The sequence below is a fragment of the Trichogramma pretiosum genome, unplaced genomic scaffold (assembly GCF_000599845.2).
Source record: "Trichogramma pretiosum strain Unisexual culture from Peru unplaced genomic scaffold, Tpre_2.0 scaffold95, whole genome shotgun sequence".
Taxonomy (NCBI): domain Eukaryota; kingdom Metazoa; phylum Arthropoda; class Insecta; order Hymenoptera; family Trichogrammatidae; genus Trichogramma; species Trichogramma pretiosum.
Window position 1 is genome coordinate 456,821 of NW_019641618.1, and position 23,642 is coordinate 480,462.

Genomic DNA, 23,642 nt, shown 5'->3' on the forward strand with positions numbered 1-23,642 from the left:
TTTTTGATCTTATCATTCATGCGTAATTTTCTAATAACAGAAATTTTTTTATTTTCCTATCATCTTCATGATAAAATAAACAATTAAAATTATTATTTACGTTCACTACATAAGCTGTACTTAATGTCTTTTTTTTTATTGCTAAGGTCAGTTGAATAGTAAAAATATCAAATCTTATCATAAATTTATTGCATTTCTGTAAAACTTTGTAAGTAGAAAAATATAAAACATGTTTAAACTCAACATTGAAAAGGATTTGTTTAAAAAAGAATTTTCAAATCAGTTTATCAGTTTATAAGTACAAAATATTTATTGTACAAAAATCAATTCAACAAAGAGTCTTAATGCATTTATATGCCTATAATATCAGTGTAAAGAACGAATGCGTAAGAGTTATTACGAAGCGTTTAATTCATATATTTTTCGCTACTAAAGAAGTCAGTACAAAAATCAAACATACAAGCCGAAGCTATTGACATGAATCCGTATCGTTTTAATGATTGCAGGAATTTTCTATTGTTCGTTTGTAGAACATCTTATAGACTCAGTACATTGCCGCTAATTACTCGATTAAATCTCCTTGCTCCGAATAGAAAATTTACGTTTGACATGTGTTGAATTTTTTCAAGGAGATTAAAATTGAAGAACAAAAAAAAAATTAAAAATCACTGCTGTCCGCTTGAAAAGCTAAACAGAAAGTTACTTTCGAAGAGCCCGCGACGTTCTCTTCTTAATTTTCTTTTTCAGCGTTACCTACATAGGTGCATTGATTCTTCGAAGCGTCAAAAATATGCGTGAAATATTATGTTCCTATATATACCACCGCGTCGACTCTGCGCCGTCTTTACAAAGTTCCGAAAGGACTTATAACAGCTGTGAAGATACAAAGCCAGACACATACCACATCAGAAGCTCTTTTAAAAGTGATTTTTCATACGAATGAGATGAGTTCAATGGCGAGGCATTAATTTGGATACACAGTCATTTCTCTTGGGGGAGAAAGGACAGAATTTTGTTAGCGGCGCTCGTCGGTTCTCGATACTTTAGTGGATGAATTTTAGTATTTTCCGTATTCGCCAAAACGAGAAGAATTTCTTCGTAAAAATATGTGAACATCTTGAGCGAATTAGAAAGCCAATTGCCACAAATGCGCGTATATGGGTGTTGGGAAAAATATCATTCAGTTTATTAATATTTTTTTTAACGGCGAGCAGGATTTGTGGTAAACTTTGTGCGATTTCGCGGACTTTTTTCAAGGATTTTAAATGACAGCCGCAAAGGCTTAATGCGCGAGCATTATAATCTTAATATCAATTTTTAAAGAAATTTTGAGTCAAAACGTTCCCTCGGTTCAAAAGTTCCTATAGATCAAGCTATAATTATCGATTTGTTCTTTAAAATCAATTCGCAGAATACACGGAAACGTCGAAATTTGTTGATTTTACGACGCAAAAGAAGAGGCCCCGTTAAGCGTTGTCCTCGGGTTTATATATCTTTTGCCTCGACTGCAGGAGTTAGCCTCCTCTCTTTTCTCTATATACTTTTCGCCGAGAGAAGTTGCCCTTTTACGCGCGTAGCTACTCTCATTTTCTTACTCGAGCACGAGGCTCTTTCCTCTCATTCTCGCTCTCTTTCTATTCTTCTTGCCTTTTATGCCTCCTATGGTATTCTCTCAAGCTCGTTATGCGGATTATTTCTCGCTGTTTCTCATCCCTGGAAACGTGAGCATCGGCGCCGATTGCTGCTGTTGCTGCTGCTTGCTGCTGGTTCAGTCGTCACACACATACAGACGCACTGTGTATGTATAGGAATCCGAAGGAGAGAAGATTCCCGGTGATTTTTGTCTTCTTTCTCTTCTCACTTCGTACTCCATTTTAGCTCCCGTGTCTCCACTTTTGTTCTTTCCTCTTTCCCTCGCTTCTTCTTTTTTTTTCGCGTGACTTTTATTTCATGGTTTTTGAATTATGTAGCCATCGCCGCTATGAGCCGAAATTTCCAGGAACTATGGCCAGTGCGTCCAAAAGAATGATAATTTTAATTTTTACCCAAAACAAAATAACAACTATGCAGCTGTCATTATTTCGCTGCTGCAGTTCTTACGCATTTACGCACGCGGTGCAGTCGAGGGCAGCAGCAGGAGGAACCATTTGTTCCACGCAGCCGATGTTTTTCTCTTATTAGTAAATTTGCGGCCGAGTCCTCATTCAAAGTTGCAGACGCGCGTGCGCGCTCCTGGTGCGGTCGTATTATACAGAGGATGAGAAAAAAAGTCCACTTGAGGTTAGCTTCGAATGCCTATGCATTCGTTGCGGCATATACAAATATGCTGAAAGCCAAATGAGTTCGTATGTATGTGGAAGACGCCGGATGACAATTGCAAATTTAGGTATGGCGACGAAATGTGTGAAATCTATATTTGCACGAGAAGAACATATGCAGTCCCGTGATTCGATGACAATTTTAGTTATTCATACCTTTGAGCGCACGAACAGTGCTTTGCGGAACAAATAGTAAAAGCTCAAAAAGCTGAGCTTTAAAAAGATGGCTCCGATTAAGAAAAAACTAGGCTCGTAAAAAAGAACTTGTGCTCGTAAAGACGAAAATCGTGCAGCGTATGAGACGAGACAGCCTTTTGAAGCCGTCAAACCACTGCACCGAGAAAGGGTGCGTTCGGCTCTAACGCAAACTCGAATTCTGTACGTAAGAAATGAGGTAAAATGAAACAGAAAAAAAATGAAGAAGAAGGAAAGATAAATACGTAGCGAATGTCGATCGATTCCACGGCGTAGTGTGTGTCTCTAATCGTCTTCGAGGAACGGCAGCGCGGTGCTATATAGGCGGCCAACGACGATCGGAGCGAGACTTTCTCACTTGTGCTGGGGCGCGCGCGCGTGCCGTAATCAAGGCCCTCTCGTGTGTGTGTGCACGCGCGCGATGCCGAGAAACGAGAAGTTAGACGATGACCGATTTCGCGCTATATGTATCGAGAACTGCCGTACGTATACATATACGATGTTAGGAGAGAGATCGAGAGCTCCGCGCGCATTACTCGCGCCTACCTTGTGATAGTGTCTCTGCAGAGAGTCCGGCTCGAGGCCATTGATTATCCTTCTTTGTGTGCGGTCGCTGCAACTCTTAATGTATCATGCTGTGTGTCTGTCTGTGTGTGTGTGTGTGCAGCAGGACAGGAAATTTGCGATCGTTGCAGCAGCAGTCCCGCCACTCATGCCATGACGATCGATTGGTTTTGCTTTCGTTGAAATGATAGACTAAGTGAGAAAGAGATCGTTGTGTGTGTGTGTGTGTGTGTGTTTGTGTGTGCGCGCGCTCACGTTATAAGCTCTGCGCTACACACCGCGCGATTTCTGATTGCGGTTGCGAAGGTGATTACATTTCGTGGAAATGTATCGATGGATGCCACTGCCCACCGCTGCTACACTTATACATACATACGTATATCATATCGTGCGCGCAGCCCGGCCTATAGTGGCCTATAAGAAATTGCACTACTATGCAATTTTGAGTGCTTCGAGCTTCGAGTAAATACTGGGTCAGACGCACGAATACGCGCAGTGACACTTGGGCGCGTAATGACCTTTGATGAGACGTTATTTTAGAGCGAAGTCGTATGCGCAATTATTCGATTCTTTTTTCGCTAGAATCCATTCTTTTCTGCTGCGCGCGTCCGCGTATTAAAGTTCGCCGAATGGGTTCGCTGGAAAAAAAAGAACGTAATGCTTCCTTTTTTTTTCTATTTGTCCTATATTGTAGTTCGTGCAACGCAGTATCAATTGTACTTTCGTTCGTTGGATTAATTAAGGACATTTTGCAGAGCCGAGAAAAAGAATAAAAATGGACTTTCTCGTTACTCAGCGAGAGTAATCCTTTGATCTCTCTCGTGTATTACGAATTAAGAATAATCGACCTCACGCGAATCCTGACGCGGCCTCAAACGTACTCACAAAGCTCGCCTCGCTCTCTCTCTCTCTCTCGCTCTGTCTCGCTCTATGTTTATATCCATTGTTCTTTCTCTCGGACACGACTTTTTGCTCTGATTTCTCGTTCTCTCTTTGCTCTTTCGATCTTATACTCAGCGCACTGGTTCGAGCATCCTGTTCTTCTGCTGTTACTCCTTCTGACCAGCGACTTGATTTTTTTTTCAACATTCTTATATGCACCCTATTCTTCTTCTTCTTGTTCTTCTTCTGTCTCCCTCTTTTTCTTCTTCTCTTCTTCTTCATCTTTGTCGATGCAATTAGTAAGTCTGGCGTGATATGATCACCCAGAGCCGATGAGGAGAGCTGCATATATATACGCTTGTACTACACATACTGTTTCTCGCGTGTGTGCGAGCGGAGAGAACGAATGAGAGAAACACAGAGGAGATGGAGAGAGAGAGAGACCTTATTAAAGTCTCTTTGCATCTTTTCGTCCTGGACTGTGTATATAAACGCTGGTGCACACGCTGAGATTTCACTTTCTCCGTCTGTCCACGTATATCATTAGCTGGAGCTAAGAATCACGACACACCGCTCGTTATTTATCATAACCAACATTTGAGTTCATTTGGGGTCCGGCTTTTGTTTTTATTATTTCTCTTCTTGTGCCGTATTTTTTTAGAAGATGCGATTTAGATGATTGCGCTGGAATGTCATTATAAAAAATGAATGCTATTTTGGAGGGGGATGGATGACTACTCCGCAGAACTTTATTACTTTATATCGCTCCAAATGAAGATCGCGCGGTTCATGAAAAACGTTAAAGTGAATTTGTCGAATTTGAAGAAAAAAATTAATATCGTTTTCTCGAATCCTCTCCGCGGCACCTGGTGATTTTGCGCCGATAAAAAAGCTGCACGATCTCGTCCGACGATCGAATACACTTCATATTGTTGCACGCCCATGAAATTTTGCACCTTGAAATTATACTCGTACAATTGTACAGCGCTAGAGGCTCGCGCGCGAGAGTACACAATTTCGACTTTACCAGTCGCTCCTTCTTAGAGACCTTCGCGCACAGCACACAACGCGCATTAACGGGCGAGAGTTGCTCTTTTCGGACCTTTTCTCGGATTCTGGAAACGGCTTAAAAATCAACGGGCGTACGCCGCTCGAAGCGCGCCCAAAGAAAAAGCACAACAGGTTCAGGATCTTTGTCGAGCGAAGAAAAATTAAGAGAAATTCTGTCCGGCCCGTCGTGGACGGGATCACCATTCAAATTCTCATTATATTTCGATATTACATTGTGCACTTCTTGGCCCTGGCAGCCATTATACTCGTAATACCGAAAGAAGAAAAAAAAGCCTGCGAAATTGCTTAGAAGAGAGCTAAGAAGGATTTTGTCTTGAAAAACAATAAAAAGGTGTACACACACCTAAGTACCGAACGATCGATGTGTATAGAAAAAAGAGAAAGACGGGTTCGGGCGATCGCAAGAAGTAGAAGAAGAAGGAGAATAAGAAGACGGTGGAAGCGAGAGAGTTGAAAAAAAAGTCAGAGAAAAGAGAGAGAAAGAGTATCATTATTTCTGGCCTCCGGTATAAGGGCTCAACCTGCTATTATTCTTATAACTATCAGTTGGTCCTTTGCCTCTCTTTCTTTCTCTCCTTTTCCTTTCGCTATATATACCTTCGCATCCGCTCCGTGTCTCTCTCTCTCTCTCTCTCTATCTCTTTCTTAGAAAGCTTTTTGGATTTCGCTGGGTCGAACTCGTGAGTCAAGATGGATTGCATAGATGAAGCGCCCTTTGCTGCTGCTACTGCGATCGAAGTTTGCATTTATTTTTTCAACGGGTGGCGCATGCCGTTTTCTCACGTGCATCCGCAAGGTGCAGAAAGAGGGCGGCTCGCGCCCACTGTCCGAACCGTCAAATATAACCGAACGAAACAATGAAGATCTCGCGAGCTCGCTAATAAACGATGCAAACACAATTTCGTAAAACAAACTTCGAGTTGATGGATACGGCAGTATAGTAGCAGCTCAGTAGCATATTGTGGGGGTTGGCGCGCGTGTGGTACCAACGGAACCTTTAAAATTGAAAAACTCGTGTTCTTCCTGGTACGCGATCTTTGCATCGCCTACTTTTCATTCTTCCCCCCTCTAATGGGCGATGATGTACGTACACGCGCATGTATGCGTACTTACCTCCTGCACGCGCGCTCAAACACATCTGCCTTTTCTTACATTTGACCGTAAAATGTCTACACAGAAAGTTGAGCCCTGTGTCGAGGGAGGGGATCAAACAAATATAAATTATCCATCGCTGCACGCTCGAGTATCTATATAACGCAGTACGCACGCGCGTACGTACATGAATATATGTGTGTTACGCTCCGAGTGAGTCTTTACACGAATGTACCCACACACACAAATATAGGTATATATTTCTGTCCATATGCTGGAAAGCGTTCCTCCATAAAGAATTTCTCCGAAACTCATTGTGTTTAGGGCATGTATAAATATAAAATACTGCAGCGCGCGCGTGGTTCGATCGAGCCAAACGCAACGGAGTCTGATACGATCCTATATCAATATGTACTCGTGTAAATTGGATCCTCTCGTAGATTACCGAATTCGTAAAGTTCATCAACACGAAGTTATCGACCCCCGACCATACGAATTTATCGATGATTCTAAACCGTGGATTTATCGATCCGCTCCTGCGGTTTTTTTTTCAATGCCAGCAGCACATCGCACGCACATTAAAATGACCAAAAATATAATTTGAGCCGTACGTTTAATGGATATATGTTTATCTTTTCTACGTAAAGTCTATGGTCCTCGCATCTCGTATTATATATAGGCGCCACACGACTCGTTTCGCCGTTACGTCATTCGCAGGCTCATTGGTACACGTTACGACGCGTTAAACTTGCCTGCCCATTCATGCTCGAGTTTTATTTACGATAATATGAATTTCAGGAAAATTACCGGTAACTATGGCTACGCAGAATCGAAAAAGAAAAAAAATTAATATGACATATTATTAAGTGCAATTTGCATAATACACATCTTTGCCGATTAGTATAGTGACGCAATGATAATAATTGCTTAAAAGTCCGCTTGAAGAGCAATTATGATGTACCGACGACAGTCGCATTAATGTACGCGACTATTCGCGCTACTTTAACCCATTAACTGCTAAATGTCCCGATGTTTTTGCCCATTTTCAACTGGAATGAATAATGGAAAACTCGAAGATGTATAATATTAGCATGCTACAAACATCCCCGTGTATTTTAACTTGCGTCGATGTACTCGATCGATGCCATGTACATGTTTTTCATTAATGCGCGACAAGTTTACGAATCGCAGCCTTAGAAAAAACCATCGTTTCGATTCAAGATTTTCGAATTGCATTCTAAATCGAGCTCGCGCGCCAAATTCGGATTGAATCAATCGTCGAGAAACAATTACAAACATGCGCGAATGTAATTACAGAAGACGCGCTTTATAAATGGAATTAAAATACTCTCGGGAGTTTTTATACAATATAATTAGCTTCCGAGTAATAGCACAATGAGGCAGACAAGTAAGCTCTCGATTCAGAGCTCTCGTATTGTGTTTTACGGGCATAGATTAATTCGTCGAAGTCCGCCAGCGCGTTACATATAAGCCGAGGCGCGCGAAGAAGCGAGCCCATGCGAGACTACTGCTATACCGCCAGGGCGAGCGCAATGCCACGAGAGCGAGATGGGAAAAGAAGACCGCGCGGCAAGCTTTACCGCCCGCTTGCATGCATAGCAGCATTGAACGGGACGTATATATACAGAGCAAATTTATATACATAAGACACACACATCTGCTTGTGTGTATAGACTGCGAGTTATCAAAGATCAAAGGTATCGAATATTTCGTGGGAACACATTAAATTATTATGTACATCGTGTCCTTTTATATATCTTAACTTTATCGATCGCAATTATGGCTCTTGCGTGCGATAAATGAATGGCATGTATGGAAATCGTATAAAGAGGGACGCAGTCGCGCGTAGTCGCCCGCGTATTATCACATGTCTGACGGACGTCCGGCTATAATTGTATATCTGCAAATACGTCGTTTCTATACATACGTTGTATATGATTTTATACTCTGTGCAAGCTCACAGGAACGCGAAGGCCGTAGACGGAGAGGAAACTCGTAAAAATAGGCTATCGCGTGGACAATCTTTGTTTACTTAAAGATATATCATTACGGTTACAGATGAAAACTCGTGTACCTGAAAATTTACCCTAAAACTGCGATTGAAATGAAAAAAATAAATAAAATTCGATCGAACGGATTAACTTGCGAGTATTTCGCCGCCGCGTGACTCGTATGCGTGTAACCGCATATTATAAACGCTCATGAGACAATCCTCGATATGTGAAGGCGGCGGTGCTTGCGCGTGACTTATGCAATGTCGTTAACCACGCACTTACACGTTTGTAACATAATATAATAAAACTGTGCGGATTCTTCGAAAAACGCTATGACGATATTACGTGCGAATATAAGATCGTGTGAGTACACGGATAGGAGGGGGCGTAATTTTCGTCGCCTCATTTTCGTTAAGTAGGCTACAATACAAAGTCGCGCGCAAAGCTCGTAATGTATTCTATGAATCAATTATATATGTTGGGACGTACGTGCGTCAATTTTATTATATCAAGAGTCATTTCAATTTGCATCAATTATCTTCGCTCGGCTCGTATCTCACGCGCCAATTTGAGTTTTAAAGAAATTGAATGAATAAAAAAAAACATCGAGTATATGATCGAGTGCGATCTCGTTTCCTCCTTTCGATCGTTTTGTATTGCGTACCTCGGGTGTGCATCTATATAAACGCGAATCGTACGTATATATAATGCACTTGGGGCTAAACACAGCCCAAGATACACAGATCGAGAGAGGCGATAATGGGCTTGTTGTTATTAGCACGATCGCCGGTGTTGTTGTGGCACTTGTTGTTGTTGTTGTTGCCGAAGCAGTTGAACAAAGCGAGGGCAATAAAAAAATAAACTCGCTTACTCGCGCGAGGCGAGCTGGATAATCTTGCGCGCGCGCGAGTGCAACGATGTACACACCTATACTAACTATACTTACAGCCGCGCGTGTACCAGCGGCGCGTAAAAGTTTTCGATGCGCGGGCCCGATATCGTTTCGCGAAGCGTTAAGAAAAAAAAAGAAACATCGCGCTACCTATCCTCGCCTGCATGATCGAGCGAGCTTTCTGTGCAATGCCTTGTTGTTGTGTATACATCCAAATGAACTTTCTTTGACTAAACGAACTTTTCTCGCTTTGCTTTGCTTCAGGTACAAGGACGGCCGACCGTATCCGTGGCCCGGCAGCGAGAGCAGCTTCATCCTGTATCCCGAGAGTGCCAATCAGACCATTTACACTCAAGAGGCCAGAGCCTCCGATGCGGGAAGATACTCGTGTCGAGCCAGCAACGACACGACTATCGTCAACGGAGATATCACGCTTCAAGTGCTCGGTAAGTTTTTAATCACTTTTTTTTTTGCTCTTCTTCGAATTAAGAAAAAAAAACCAGACTAGCTCTACGCCAATTCTACGCAAGCTTCTTAGCAAGTGTAAAGTTTCATAGCCGAAGATCGTTAAAAACACTTGACACGGTGTTACGGTAAAAATAGTTTTAGCTTATCGGTGCGATAATTCGTCGAGCTTCATCAGCAATGGTGCCGAGATATGCGAGTGTACATCGGAGATGAAAAAAATCATCTGTTACTCGAAATTTCGCTTCATATCCGTCGACGTCTGCAGTTTCTTGGATGCTGCTGCTGCTGCTATTCTTAGATCCGCTAGCTTATACGGCTCAATTTTTCATTTTCATTTTTACTGTTAGATATCTCGATCTCTTTATTGCTTTTTTTTCATTCCCTCTCGCGCGGCGCATCGAAAAATTTATATTCTATGGATTTGAAATAAAATATAAAATCCCATTACGAGAAAGGCAATTTTTTTCTCTCTGCAGGGTGAAGTAATACCATAATAATCTCCCACGAATCCGTAAAATACTTATGTATTTTTATAGAACCGCAATCGGTTGAATTTTTTATAACACGGGTAGCTCGCCTATGATAATTATTTTATCCTTATACAGAAATTTAAAGTACAATTTTAAAAAAAAGCATAACTTCACCAATCATTTATATCGACCACAATACGACGAGTCTTGAAAAGTTTCCCCCCTTTGTAAAAGTGCATTTTTATTGAATTCGTATCTGCATAAAGACGCACTTCAAACGTGTACGAGCAATTGTTTTACTTTATAGTTGCACCGTGTTGCATTGGCACAAAGTAATAATTATATACATCGGTGCGGAAAAAGAAACGCATCAAACTTTTTTCCGAGTTCTCTTTTCAACCCCTCGCGAAGCCATCAAGCTATGTCGTCGTCCTCGTCGATGCAGCAATGGCATAATAGCAGTACAGCTTATCATATTTATTGCAACACTTTGGCGCATACAAAGTCGTCGTACTGCAATTTCCTATTGTTCCGATACTTTCAGTTATACCCATTACATAATAAATGGGCCTTTACTCCCACACACGCAAATATGGCACATCGCTAGCTCTTACGTATCGTGTCATTGCGCCTAGATGATATTGCAATGACCCGTTTTTTATTTCTTTTCTCGGTGCTGCCACCCACTCATCGGGTCATTTTTAAAGAGTCTCCGAGCCATTGTTACGTTTCATACTTCGATGCATCCCTTTTCTAATGAATCACGCACGTTGAACCTTGGGACTAAACCACACCATCGCGAGACAATTAGACCAAAATGTGTGTTTAAACGCAGTCATCTCTCGTTTCCTCACGTTTTGTTGCGGTTTTACTCTTGATATAGACGCAACATAACTCTAGCTGCAGGCAATGGTATCGATTTCAAAAACCAACTTACGCTCTGCGCTCTCTCTTATACGCGATGCGTTCGTTAGCTCAATGAGCCAGAACGTTTACTCGTGGCCAAAGCTGATATTATATATTAACCCATGCATAAAGGTGCACTTTTTAAATGTGGCACATATATCTCGAGCGAGTTGAGCAATAAAATCTATTCATCGCGACGAGCGAGTCTTTTTTCTTTCATTATTATTTTATATACCTGGAACGCGCGCCACGATGCCGCATTGCATTTAAGCGCGTGTGTGTGTGTGTGCTTATATAGCTGCAACGATTGAGTAACTGAAAAAAAATGTTCAACGTCATTTTGCATTAAAGCTCATATCGATGCGCATCGACGAAGCTGAACGAGCTGTGTGCGAGTATTATATTATATGCCGGCCGGGCGCGTGAGATATCCACTGCGAAGCTTGTATTTACGCTCGATACGATCAACCTATTTACATTGTCCGATGTGCGCGCGTATATATACGTACATTTTTTTCTCTCTCTCGTGCACAAACCTCAAAATAAAAATATCATCGCTCCTCGTAAAAATTTACCGTGTCGCATGCACGTATTAATCATTCTCGAAAGTCGAGAGCTCGGTCATATGGGTCGCTAAAAAGTTAAAAATCTCGCCTCTTGTATTCAAGCATCAGAGCTACCTTTCGCACATCCCATCGTTCTTCTCTCTCTTTCCTATCGTGTTCTCTTGAATGCTCATCGTGTACGAAGCGCGTCGCGTAAATACACACATATGCTCGTGATGATGCGCCGGCAGGATAAGAAACCGAGGTTGATACTACGTTTGTACCGTGAAAGCTGGTCATCGCGCGAGTCGTCGCTGCAGCAGCACCGCACGAGCTCTCATTGTTTCTCCACCTTGGTATTTTAATGCGTTTGTTTGGCTTCGTGTAATTCCTGACTCTGTGTCTGCGTGTGCATGTGCAACTCGTGGAAAATGACACAAGTGGAATGTGCACTTTGTTTGCTATACTTTTTTTTCCGTCTTGGCTTCTACGATCGCGCCGACAAGAACTGCTACTACTGCTACAGCGGCGATTCGCGGAGAAGAAAACAGCGGGCTAAAAAAACTCGATAATGTCATCAGCGCGAGCTCGCGGAGAGACGAGACTCTAGCTATTATGAATTTATGAAGAAAATCCTTGCGAGTTTTTCGACGCCGCCGTGCTATATAGCACAGCGGAGTGGTATGATTGCGCAAATGAAATTTCCACGAAGCCTCAAAGGAAAAGTTTTTTTTGCCCGGGAGTGGAAAAAGAGGCTCGCTAAGCTCACAATGCTTGCTGCTGCTGCTGCTGGCCCCTTTAATCCGGAGCAGTGTGGCTGCTAATTAACAAATCGTACTAGCGACTTTAATTAATTCCACCCAAACGATACTCTCTTATACCTTGCTTTTGTTTCCGACTGATCCTGCAGCCGACACTGAGCTGATAAAGAAAAGTTAAGGAGATTCCTTCTTACACCGGGTTTTTTTCGATTTTTTAAAGAAAACCCGAGGCTTCTGAAAAATGTTCTCCCTTCTCAATGGTAAATTGAATAGCGAAGAAAATTTTTTTATCGACTACGCGGCTCGTAAAATGATGGGAAAAAAATCTCTTTCAAGGCAAAATAAATAGCGAGATGTTGCTGGACTCGTAAAACACTTGCTCCTCTCGTGCATAGCCCTCGAGAAAAGTCGTATACCCTATTATATGTGCTACAAAAACAATCAAATGTATATAAAATTTCAAGCTCAGAGATGGATAGATGGATCCGATACCGAGTCAATTCTATGTACATTTTTTCTGCCTCTTCGTATATCTATATATAATATTACAGGTACGCGCTTTATTGCTTTCCGCCGTTGGGCGTTTTTGCACCGATCATTGGTGTTTCCATTTGATCTTCCATGCCTTTTTCATGCTTCTCCTATTCGATCGATCTTTGGTTTTTTTTTCGCCATCGTAAAAAGCCCCCATTGATAATGATTTGTGACAACGCGAGTAAAAAATATTCTCTTAATATCATAGAAAAAATGCACAGATACATTTTATTGAATCGTTTTTACCTACGTTATCAATATTCGATGTTTTTTGCTCGGACTCTGGCAAAATTCAAACTATTTCCAGAACGGAAGGTTTTAACTGAACAATTTCGTTGCATTGTTTCGATGAAATTTGTAAGCTATTACTTTTTCGGGTGCACCGATGGAATGTAGTGAACACAATGAAAAAAAAAGCTAAAAATTTCCTACTCAATCAAGATTTCTTTTCGATGTAACGTCAAATGGAGCGTCGCACTAAAAGCCTATCGGTAGTACATGACGCATTATAAAATATTAATTGGACCGCGTTCTGAGAAATTTCCGGTAATTCAGCAGTGCAAATCACATACATGTTTTAATACATTAGATGATTCATGAAATTGACGTCGCGATTGATCAATCGAACGGGTGTATGGTAACGTTAAACTAACGATCGTGTGTGTGTGCGCACTCGCGTTTATGCACACACAACACGACTAATTGCATCGGCGCGGCTAAGTGCAATATGCAGCAGCTTTCACGCAGGGCCAGATTAACTGAGAGAGCAATATAGAATTACGAAACTATGTATGTGTGTCTAAGCTCGTTTTACAGCTCACGTTGATATGATTACATGCGTATATTGGAAGGTAGTTAATCGTAAATTCGCATAAAATCGGTGGAAAACATTCTCTCTCTCTCTCTCGATCACTCAGTCACCGAAGTAAATTAAAACTAAATTAAACAAAGTATTCGAGTTAGCTCGCGTGCCCGTGCACACACTTGTAAACTTTATTTCTAGACTCCCCCGCAATCTATTTCCCTCCTCTCACTCACTTTTAACTCTTTCTTTCTCTCGTGTAATATAATATTATCCTCGCGCACACTCACGAGTCTCTTTTCAAACAACAACAACAACAACAACAACAACAACAACAATAACAACTACACACGAGGGGGGCAGCAAGCTCGCGCAGGAGCGGTTATCTCGCTTCGCGGGCTCTCAAACTCGCGGCACAGCGTCGAGGTATGCGCGCTCCGCTACATATATAACATATCTGCGAATGATCGTGAGATTGCGACGAGCTCGGGTTCGCGTGCTCAGCGCGGTCGGCTCACTCCCGAGTTCGACTAGTAGACGTAGTTGGCAGCTCATTCGCCTTGTAAAAAAGCGACTCTGTTTACTCGCTGCGACTTTTTGCTTCTTTTCTTGCACTTTTCATGCCACCGCGTGTTACATGATTTCACAATTTCATATATTATACGTGTTAAAGAAAAGAAATTTTCTCCCATTGTTGTTAACGCGTGCACGCAGTATTTACACGCATGCTTGTGTTCGTAGTTTTGCGATTTTAAACGCATCATGAATAGCTCCAAAAATTGAAAGTTTCGCGGTGCATAATATTCGAGTACGAGATTACTCGAGGCTCGACGGAGCGCAGCAAAGCTACTATCATCGTAGTAGCCGTTTCACGCAGCCTAGTAGTAGTCATCTTCGTTGCAGCTCCTCGATCATCGCACACACTCCATGCAGCGGCTCGCACTAAATTATGCCGCAAAGTGCGCGACTCATGCTCGCGATCGTGTGCATCCGCGTATATATAATCTCTCACTTATGTATAGCATATATGCTGCTGCGGCAGCTCGACAACGTATATATCTATCTATCCGCTGCTGCACTCACTCTCTTCTCTCATACCTCCTGCGAGTTCCTGCTGGCCGCACGAGCGCGACATACGTCAAAGACGTCAACGTCCGCGCTTGCTCCGCGTGTAGTGTAGTGCGAGCTATAATAATGTATAGTGTGTACGCCGCGCGCGCGCCAAGACGCGCCGTGAATTCAAAACTGCATTGTCTGCGTGAGCGCGCGAAAACGAGGCGAAGCTTGGCGGCGCGTGCGGCATTTTTAAATCGCAGCCGTGTGCACTTGTACGCAATAAATAAAGTGCGTAATTCATGCAAGGAGACATTCATCCGCTTGATATATCCGTTCGATATTACATAACTAATCGATGATTTATTTTGCTCGTGTTTACAGGCGAAGACTCCAACAATGGCTACAAGGGCCGACCGCTGCCGACCTACAAGCCGGCCTCGCAACTGGTCGCCCTCGGCGACACCGCGAGACTCTTCTGCGAGGCTTACCTCGGTCAGGTTTACGTGCCCGACGCGCACAACTCGGTGACCTGGCGCAAGGTCGGCGAGAACGACACCGTGCCGGAGGTCGGACGAGTCTCCCAGTACAGCGTTTCACGGTAAGATATAAACTTTTGTTTTGGATCGTGCTCTGGCGCTACTGTGAATGCTGAAAAAAATTTTGATTATTTTTTTACTCGTGATTTATCAACGTAACGATAGCGGCTTCATTTTATGATATCTTCAAATGTAGCGACACTTATGGGCTGGTATCCTTGACTGACTTGTCGCTGATTTGACGCACAAGAGGGAGCCGTTTAATTATCAGCTATACCGCCTTTTTTTTTATCATCGAGTCGTTATAAATACTATTACGCTTTTTCTTTCGCTCCGGCGCAGTCTGTATCTTTTTTTTTGCCCTCTCTCTCTCTCTCGCTTTTCGAGCTGTAATGACCAAGAGAGGTAAAGTGCGTAGTTGAACAAGATAAAATAGAATAAAATACTCGTCATTCGTCAAAGTTCACAAAGAGCGATATACGTTCGAGAGATGAATGTTCGAGTTGCGCAATTTTATGCATAGCTCTCTCTTTCTCTGTCTCTCTTGAGAGACGAGTTATTCTGCAGCCAAAGTGACTCATAGTTTTGCCTTGCACTCAGCCGTGTGTGTATATATTATATGATGCCGTATTATTGTGTTACATTATTATACGATCGTGAAAGTATAGAGATTTCAACGCTGAAAGTTCTCCGAACATGATACTTCGAAAATGTACGTTGTCAGAATTCTCAGGCAGCTGCAGCGGCGGCAGCAGCAGCAGCAGCAGCAGGAGCAGCCTCGGCCTGTTTACCTTTTGCTGCGATTTCTCGCAGTGCGATATTATTATTATTCCATCGTGTCGTGCCTTATCCTACATTTAACATTACCCTTGGATATCAATTCAGTTAAAAGAATACAAACTTGAATCGTGGAAAAATTTAGACGTAGAATGGCATTAATCACCGGGAGCAGCAGCAGCAGAAACGGCTCAGTGCGAACAAGAGCGATGAGTGAAAAACAAAAAAAAACGAAGCAATTGTAAAAAACGAACGAGAAGAAGAGCATAATGCGTATAATTCCGGTTTGCACCGCGACTGCAGTGCAGTTCCACTATATATAGCTGCGCATCGCGAAAAAAGGGCATAACACAATAATTGTCATCCAGTCTCGCCGCAGTATTCCGAGAACGTCGAGAGAGAGAGAGAGAGCCACTGCTGCTGACTGCCGCCGCCGTCGTCGTCGTCGTCGTCACCGAGACGAACTGAAAAGCTATAACGTAATGTGCAGTTCATTCGTTCAAATCGCATCGCGCGCGCGGCCAATTGTGCGCTGTAGAGAGAGGCACGAGGCGCAAGGTGCCATTGACGTGTAATCGCGAACCACGACTTTGAATCCTCTGCGCAGCCGACGACAAGTATATAGGTAAAGCGCAGAGAGCTGCAAAGACGCGCCAAATCACATACCTCGATGCGAACCGAACCATACGGAATCGTGGACACAGCTCGGATAAAAAAAATGAAGACTTTCTGCATTTACATAAAGCCGGTACTGCGCATTATGGCTTTTTCGCGAGAGCAAATATTTACTCGGCACAGGGCAGGGTATAGATATTTATCCTGCCTTTTTTTTCCTGATACGTTTCGTTGGAAAATAAAACGCTGCACAAACGAAAGAGCATAAGTAAAAAAGACAAAGGGCAGTGCGCCGAGGTGCATGAGAAAGTGACGAGTGCACATAATAGAACATGAAAAATAAAAGCAAAGAGCCGTGTGTATATGCAAGGAAAAGGTAGAAACGGCGATAAGGTCAGCTCTTCTCTCTCTCTCTGCTGTGCTCCGCTGCAGCACGAGTCTCATCTTACTTGTTTTGCTCTTTTTATCGTGCGCGGCCCAGCACGCGCGCGCGCTCGAGCCTCGGCTGCATTCGAGGCTCCGATTCTCGAATTGCCAGGGCTCTCTCGAGTCCAGTCCGCAGAGAAGAGGGTTTAAAAATATTTATGCACGCGGTAGAGAGGATCCATATAACACAGGCAAGGAGAGAGAGAGAGAGAGAAAGAGAGCCAAGGAAAGACGGAAGTGGAGGGCAACAAAGACAAAAGTTAAGGCTCTCTGCGGCGCGCGAGAGAGTGTGCCTGAGCTGCATAACTTATGCGACTTTGTGTCACCCTTTATGTAACACCAATGTTTTACGTACTTCCTAATACCTTTGCAATCGATCTGTTTACGACATTTTTACATTGTCGTATGTTGAATTTCGGCGTAGATTTTTTTTTGAATTATCTGTCGTATGCGACTTCCGTCTTTCCTTTGGCTCTTTTGATAATTTTAATGACAGGAATCGTATACGTGGAGAATACAATGATATCTTCACGATAATTGGGTGGTCCATTTCTCGGCCTGCTTTGAGAATATTGCATCCGTTGGCGAGTGATTTTTACTCATGTTCCATCATGCATGTAATTTGAAAGACTTACATGTTTGTATTACCACAGACGGTTTTGACCGTACACTTTTTGATGTGAATTTTTCAACAGCACACGCAACAAAGGATATAGTATTTGCGAGTTTGAGAAATAATCCATCAGTCTTGAAAAGTTTCCCCCGCGTATAAAAGTGCATTTTTATTGAATTCGTATCTGTATAAAGAAGCACTTTCGACGAACGAGCAAATGTTTTACTTTGTACTTCCTCTGTGTTGCATTGGCACAAAGTAATAATTACGTCGGGGAAAAGGAAACGCATTGGAGTTTTTCAGAATTCTTTTTTCAACCCCACGTCAAGACCATAATCATATCACTTTCTTGGATTTTTCTCGGGCCGTAGCCGTGTCGCCGATGCAACAACAATAACAGTAGAGTAGAGCAGCTTATCATATTTATTGCAACACTTTGGTACACACACACACAAAGTCGTCGCATTGCAATTTCCTTTTGTACTTACTTTTAGTTATAGCCATTATATAATACAAGCACATGAATGGGTCTCTACTCCCACACAAGCTAATATGGCATCATGGCTCGTGCACGTATCATTGCGCCTGCATAGATGATATTATAATGACACGTTTTTATTTCTTTTTCCTTAGTCGAGAATCATTTCTGAGAATTCTCCGAGTTATTGTTGCGTCTCATCGTTCTGCTGCAACCCTTTCTAATCGAGTAATGCATTTGATTCATGATAAAAAAAGTTTGAATTCGTCTAGTCAAAATAAATTTTTACAATTGCTAACCATTTGTAAGAGAACGCACCTAGATGTTCCCTACATTTGAAGGTTCAAAAAATTCTCTCGAGCTCCTTTCGTTTTTTTTCTCGCTCTCCTTCGCGAAAATGCAATACCTCACGCGCGCGCGCGCATAATATAAAACACTTAACGCGCACACGTACATCGCGATGTTAATGATTGCGCGTTATGCTTTCTTAGAAGCTTTGCGCGAGCATATAATATAATACGCACGCACCAAATGTTACTATCATAGCGAGAAACTCCTTCCCTCCGTTTTTTTTTATTTCATTTTACTTTTTGCCTTCTGCCGCGAACTAGCTAGCCGCGGAGAAAAATTTCACATAAACGCGGAGAGAGAGAGGTATATATCGCGTATACGTATCTGCAATCATGCTATTTAGTATACGACGCGTACGTGCCACGCTTATATGCGTACATACGTGCGTGCGATTTCGATCTTCATCTGTGCCTGCGCTGCAACTCAAAATTACGACAGATTTTTTTAATTTTTACTTTTTATTTATTATCGCTGCCAGTTGCGTTTAAAATTTATCCGCCCAAGACAATGCGCGACGCTTAGGTAATCGTGTTTTGAAATTTGAAAAGAAAAAAAAAACGTCGATCCAAACATTCTATTACCGCGGCGCGTTATGCGCCCGTCACTATAATTTCATTTATTATACTCGACCCGGTGAAACACACTCGCGACTCGTGTTCTTGGAATTAATTTTCTCTACTTCTCTTATGCGCCATATCTCTGTGCGTATGTATGCGACGGAAAGTTCGCGTATGTATGCACGGCGCGCCGCTTCTATTCCACGATGTTTAATAGAAAAAAACCTCTTCTCATTAGCCTTGCTATTTGCTTTCGTGTGTGCGAACAAACAGCTCGAAAATTGGAAAAGCTCACATTGTTGGGGCTTTTCACCGGAACTTCATTCATACAACTTCGTGCAACACTATATATACTTGATTTGCCAATCATCGGGGGTAATTCGCGTATACGCACTCGATGTGAGTAAACATGATTCCGAAATCTTGCAAAATAGTAAAGTGAATCAAAGCCATTGAAATTGTTGTATCGAGCTGCGGCGAACAAAGCGAGAATTTATCTGGTCTCCAATGCATGTAATAATGACTTTTCTCGGTAACGATATTGCGCACAACCGCTATTAGTATACAAGAGCACGTGTGCACTTGTAAGAGTGAAGCCGCCTTCGTCGTTGTGGCCGTCGTCGTAGTAGCTCTCACGCAAAAAAACAATCGGAGCGAGTCATTGAAAAAAAAACTATACAGCTAATAGCCAAAGAATAGCCGAGCTTTCGCCTTGATTTTACAGAATAGACGCGATTCGCGTGAGAAAGCGTCGAAAAAATGTTATAGGGTTTTTAATGAGGCAAGATTCTCGCCTTCGCCGCGCCAATTGCAATATTCATTCGTCTTTTGGAGAAGCTATAGATGTATAGAGCGAACGAGCTGTCGTACGTATCCGATTCGCGTTCGGCGAATCACCTTCATATTTTCCTTGTAAATAGCATTAAAAGTGAATGATTTTGTTTTAAAGCCAAAGCAGAGGCGATCCGCTTAATACTTCGCATTAAAGTTGAATCTATTTGCAATGAAAATAGTTCATGCACGCTCCGATGAGCAAAGCGCGCAAAAGAACGAAGACGCAGCCGCAAGATGAAAAATAAAATAAAATAAAGTAAAGAAAAAATGAATGTTCGTGGGAATGGATTAATTACGAATTCGCTAGGTCGTTGTTCAGGCAGTTGCGCCTACTCACAACTGATTCACACTTTTTTCTCGCGCCGTAATCCGATCTACATATTGCGCGCGTCGTGCCCGGCTCATCAGCGATCGTTATTAATTATGCATTCCTCCAAAGCTGGCGTATAGTTTTTTGAACTGCGAAATATTTCCAAACTCTTTGTCGATCTATGCGAAGATAAGCGCGCGCATAAAGCTGCCTCGTAGCGTGTTGATAAAGAGATCATCGATCCTCTCGCGATATATGGAAAAAATGTATGCGACAACACTTTTACTTTTTTTTCCTACTGTTACTACTTCTGCCGCTGCTGCTGTCGCTGTCGCATTCATTTATGGGTGAGCACAACGGAGCAGCAACGCGACAAGGTCAAATCATGCGTTATTTTTCGCGGCTACTTTGTTGCACTGTTATATTTTATATTATAGCGTTTCAGGAACTTCTTTGTCACGATATAATATACTGCTGCAGCTCTATACACGCTCCTAAGTAACAAGTCGAGCATTGAATCACGTTCCTTGAGAACGAATTTTTATGCATTCGAAGTGCAATCGAGCCGCAGCACCACTGCGGGCCACTAGAAGAGCTCCTTCTTCTTCTTCTTCTCGTTCCGTTATCGGACGAAACATTCTGCTTCCTCCTTTTTTCCATCCGTTAATATGGTTCTCTTGATGAACGGCGGCCGCGAATCGGTATGCTAGTACTACTGCACTTCTCTCTCTCTCTCTCTCTTTCTCTCTGTGGCCGCATCGTGTGCCGTGCCGCGGCGCAGTGTCGCGCGACCAAGTTCGTCGAAATCGAGTACCGCCACGTTCTCGGGACTGGATGCTCTATTATTAAACTCGCCAAGTGCAGCTCGCAGAGAACTTGAAACTCTAGCCTGTGTGAGCGCGCGCGCCCAAGTGCTCTCGATAAAGAGCGAGGCTTGACCCTTTGACTTTTCAATGTATGTGCACCACTCCAGCTCGTACTATATGTGCTTTCAATTATAGAAATTCGCTGAAGCATCGATTGATACGAGGCCCGCGCGGCTGCGGCGTACGCGATGCCGAGCGATCGTGTAATTTTATATCGAGACTCGACTGAAGATTCAAAATCTCATTCATTCGTTCTTTTCGCTGTTTCAGAGATGACAAGCAAGTGGTGGGCTCCTACCTGGTGATCGAGAGCGTATCGGCCATGGATTACGGCGAATACGTATGCGAAATCAGCAACGGCATCGACGAAGAGGTTCTGCTCGTTGCTAACATCTATCGTTCGAGTGAGTTTCAATTTTTTTACATGATTTTACCTTGCGATTAAAAGGAACCATTTATCAAACGCAATTCTCCGTTATCGTTTCAGGACCAGTCGTTTTTGGAGTCAACACACCGGAACTCTTATGGCGCAGGCCTTTGCTCTTCACGATCCTCGTGGTCTTCATTCTGTTCTCTCTGATCGCTCTCTACGTGCGCTGCTGGATGTCGATGGCTCTTTTTTGCCGGGACTTCGTCAGGCGACGCTGCGAAAATGGTAAGAAAAAACTCGATCGATTACACCGAACACAATTTTCGACGTTTTAGCATTAACAAATTTATTTTCAATTTCGCAGATGGAAAGGACTTCGACGCTATAGTTTGCTTCCATGAAAAAGACTCGGATTTGGCCACCAACAACATCATACCCACTCTCGAATTCAAGTACAAGTACAAGTGCATAACTCTGGAGCTCACGCATCTCACCCAGCACTGTAAGTTGTCATTGCGCCTCGTAAAAATTAAAATCTATGCGCGTCAAAAAAAAAAAAAAAAAAATGACGAGGACGAGAAAAGGAACAAGCTCGCCGCGACACACTCGTGATTTCGACGCCGCCGCGCGCGCACAATACAAAATTACTCAACAATGAGCGCACTCGCGCGTGTATACGTATGCACACCTCCTCCGCGCGAGCACGAGCGCGACGTCATTCGTCGGCGCATGGAGGAAAATAAATGTTTTCTCTTTTAACGCCCGACACCTTCGCGTATAGGCCAATGATTGAATGAACGATCGTTTCGCGGAAACGTTTTGCACTCGCGCGCGCGCGCCTATATTTCCGCTCTTCGTTTTGACATGCACGGCTTGAGGCCGCACACTCACAAATACATGCCTGTATATTTTTACGCTCGCATTGAGAACTCGTACACGCGTGGCAGATTTCTCGTAGCGTTAATAACGACGTGAAAATGTAATATTAATGTTTATGTTCGTATGTTTCTTTTGCAGGGAGCTTGGAGATCAATCCACACGCGTCGAACGTCCGTCGCGTCATACTGATCGTCAGCCCAGATTCGATCAACTCAGGATGGACCGAATCGAGCTTCAGCGGTGCGCTGAAACAGTTCTCCAATCTGCCCATACCCACGATCGTGGTCGCTCGCAAAGATCCACCGGCCAACTTGGTCAGCGTGCGCAAGAACAGCACCACCGGCTGCCAGATCACCACCGAGAAGCAGCAAACTGCCCTGCCGGACAACGTCACGGTCGTGCCCTGGTCGAACCAGCGTAAATTCTGGCCGCGAATTCGACTGGCCATGCCGACCATGTGCGCTCCTAGTCACGAGAGCCTGGCCATGCTCAACACCGTGCCCACCGTGGTCGTCCAGGCGTGCAACGCCGAGCCCGCCCGAGTCCACTTGCCGACCAGCCGGTCGAGCGAGAGCCAGCAGATACTCGTCTAGAACGAGCACGCGCCTCCCGACGACAGCGTCGGCGGCGGCGGCAGCTGCTACGAATGGGTATAAGGCTGCTGCTGCCAGGCTTCTTCTTCGAAGCGAGCCTTTCGATGTTTGCGTGTACGTTCGTGCGAGTCGATTTTTAGTTTCTATAGGGACAGTGTGATCGAAAAACATTCAAACAGGCTATGACGATTTAGTTTCATTTTTTATACACTTTTCAACCTATCGTAAGACTGTATACGAACTGCACTTGGCCTAAAACGACAAGGTATCGCACTATAAAAGTGTGTGATATTATATTAGTTAAAATTAAAATCAAGGAATTAAAAAACTATGCGTGAATTTTTTCTTCAAATTCATTCGAATATAATTAAGAATGAAGAAAAAATAATAGCTTGAATGTTTTTTTTTTTGAATTTTGAAAAAAATTACATGCTTAGTCAAGTCAGTTGTAAATATAAAATTAAGTTATTTCTCATACTAAAAACCAGTGAATAGAATATGAATCAGTCGTAAAGTTGAGTGTTGAATGAATATTGCTTTAGTGAATTTTTAATTTAAGTGTATAGTCTGCATAAAGATATACCAAATGTAGAGACGGGGCAACATTTTTCACATTATTCTTTCAATTTTAAATTTCAAAAAAAGTAAGATATTTATTCAGTAGGTTAAAATTTCGTTATAAAAATCGTAAAGTTCCCAAGTCTTTACTATTTTTATTTTGAAAATAATTTTTGTAAATAAAATTATTGCGTCTATATCTTATCTTTGTTTTCGAAAAGTTAAATAGCCAAAAAGTCTTCCTAAAGACATTTGAATGTAATATAAAAATTTGTTTATTTTGTACATAAAACAAACGTTAATTATAG

At 42.7% G+C, this 23,642-nt stretch overlaps 1 protein-coding gene across 1 annotated transcript in view; it reads left to right on the top strand.

Moving 5' to 3' along the window:
• LOC106654376 (single Ig IL-1-related receptor-like) overlaps window positions 1-23,146 on the top strand; it is a 45,776-nt gene extending 22,630 nt beyond the window's left edge. Inside the window, exons 2-7 of the mRNA XM_023458764.1 lie at window positions 9,294-9,475; window positions 14,953-15,169; window positions 21,205-21,338; window positions 21,422-21,589; window positions 21,669-21,806; window positions 22,322-23,146. Coding sequence (XP_023314532.1) covers window positions 9,294-9,475; window positions 14,953-15,169; window positions 21,205-21,338; window positions 21,422-21,589; window positions 21,669-21,806; window positions 22,322-22,776 — 1,294 coding nt within the window. The 3' untranslated portion in view covers window positions 22,777-23,146. The remainder of the gene's footprint in view (window positions 1-9,293; window positions 9,476-14,952; window positions 15,170-21,204; window positions 21,339-21,421; window positions 21,590-21,668; window positions 21,807-22,321) is intronic.
• The last annotated feature ends 496 nt before the right edge of the window (window positions 23,147-23,642 follow it).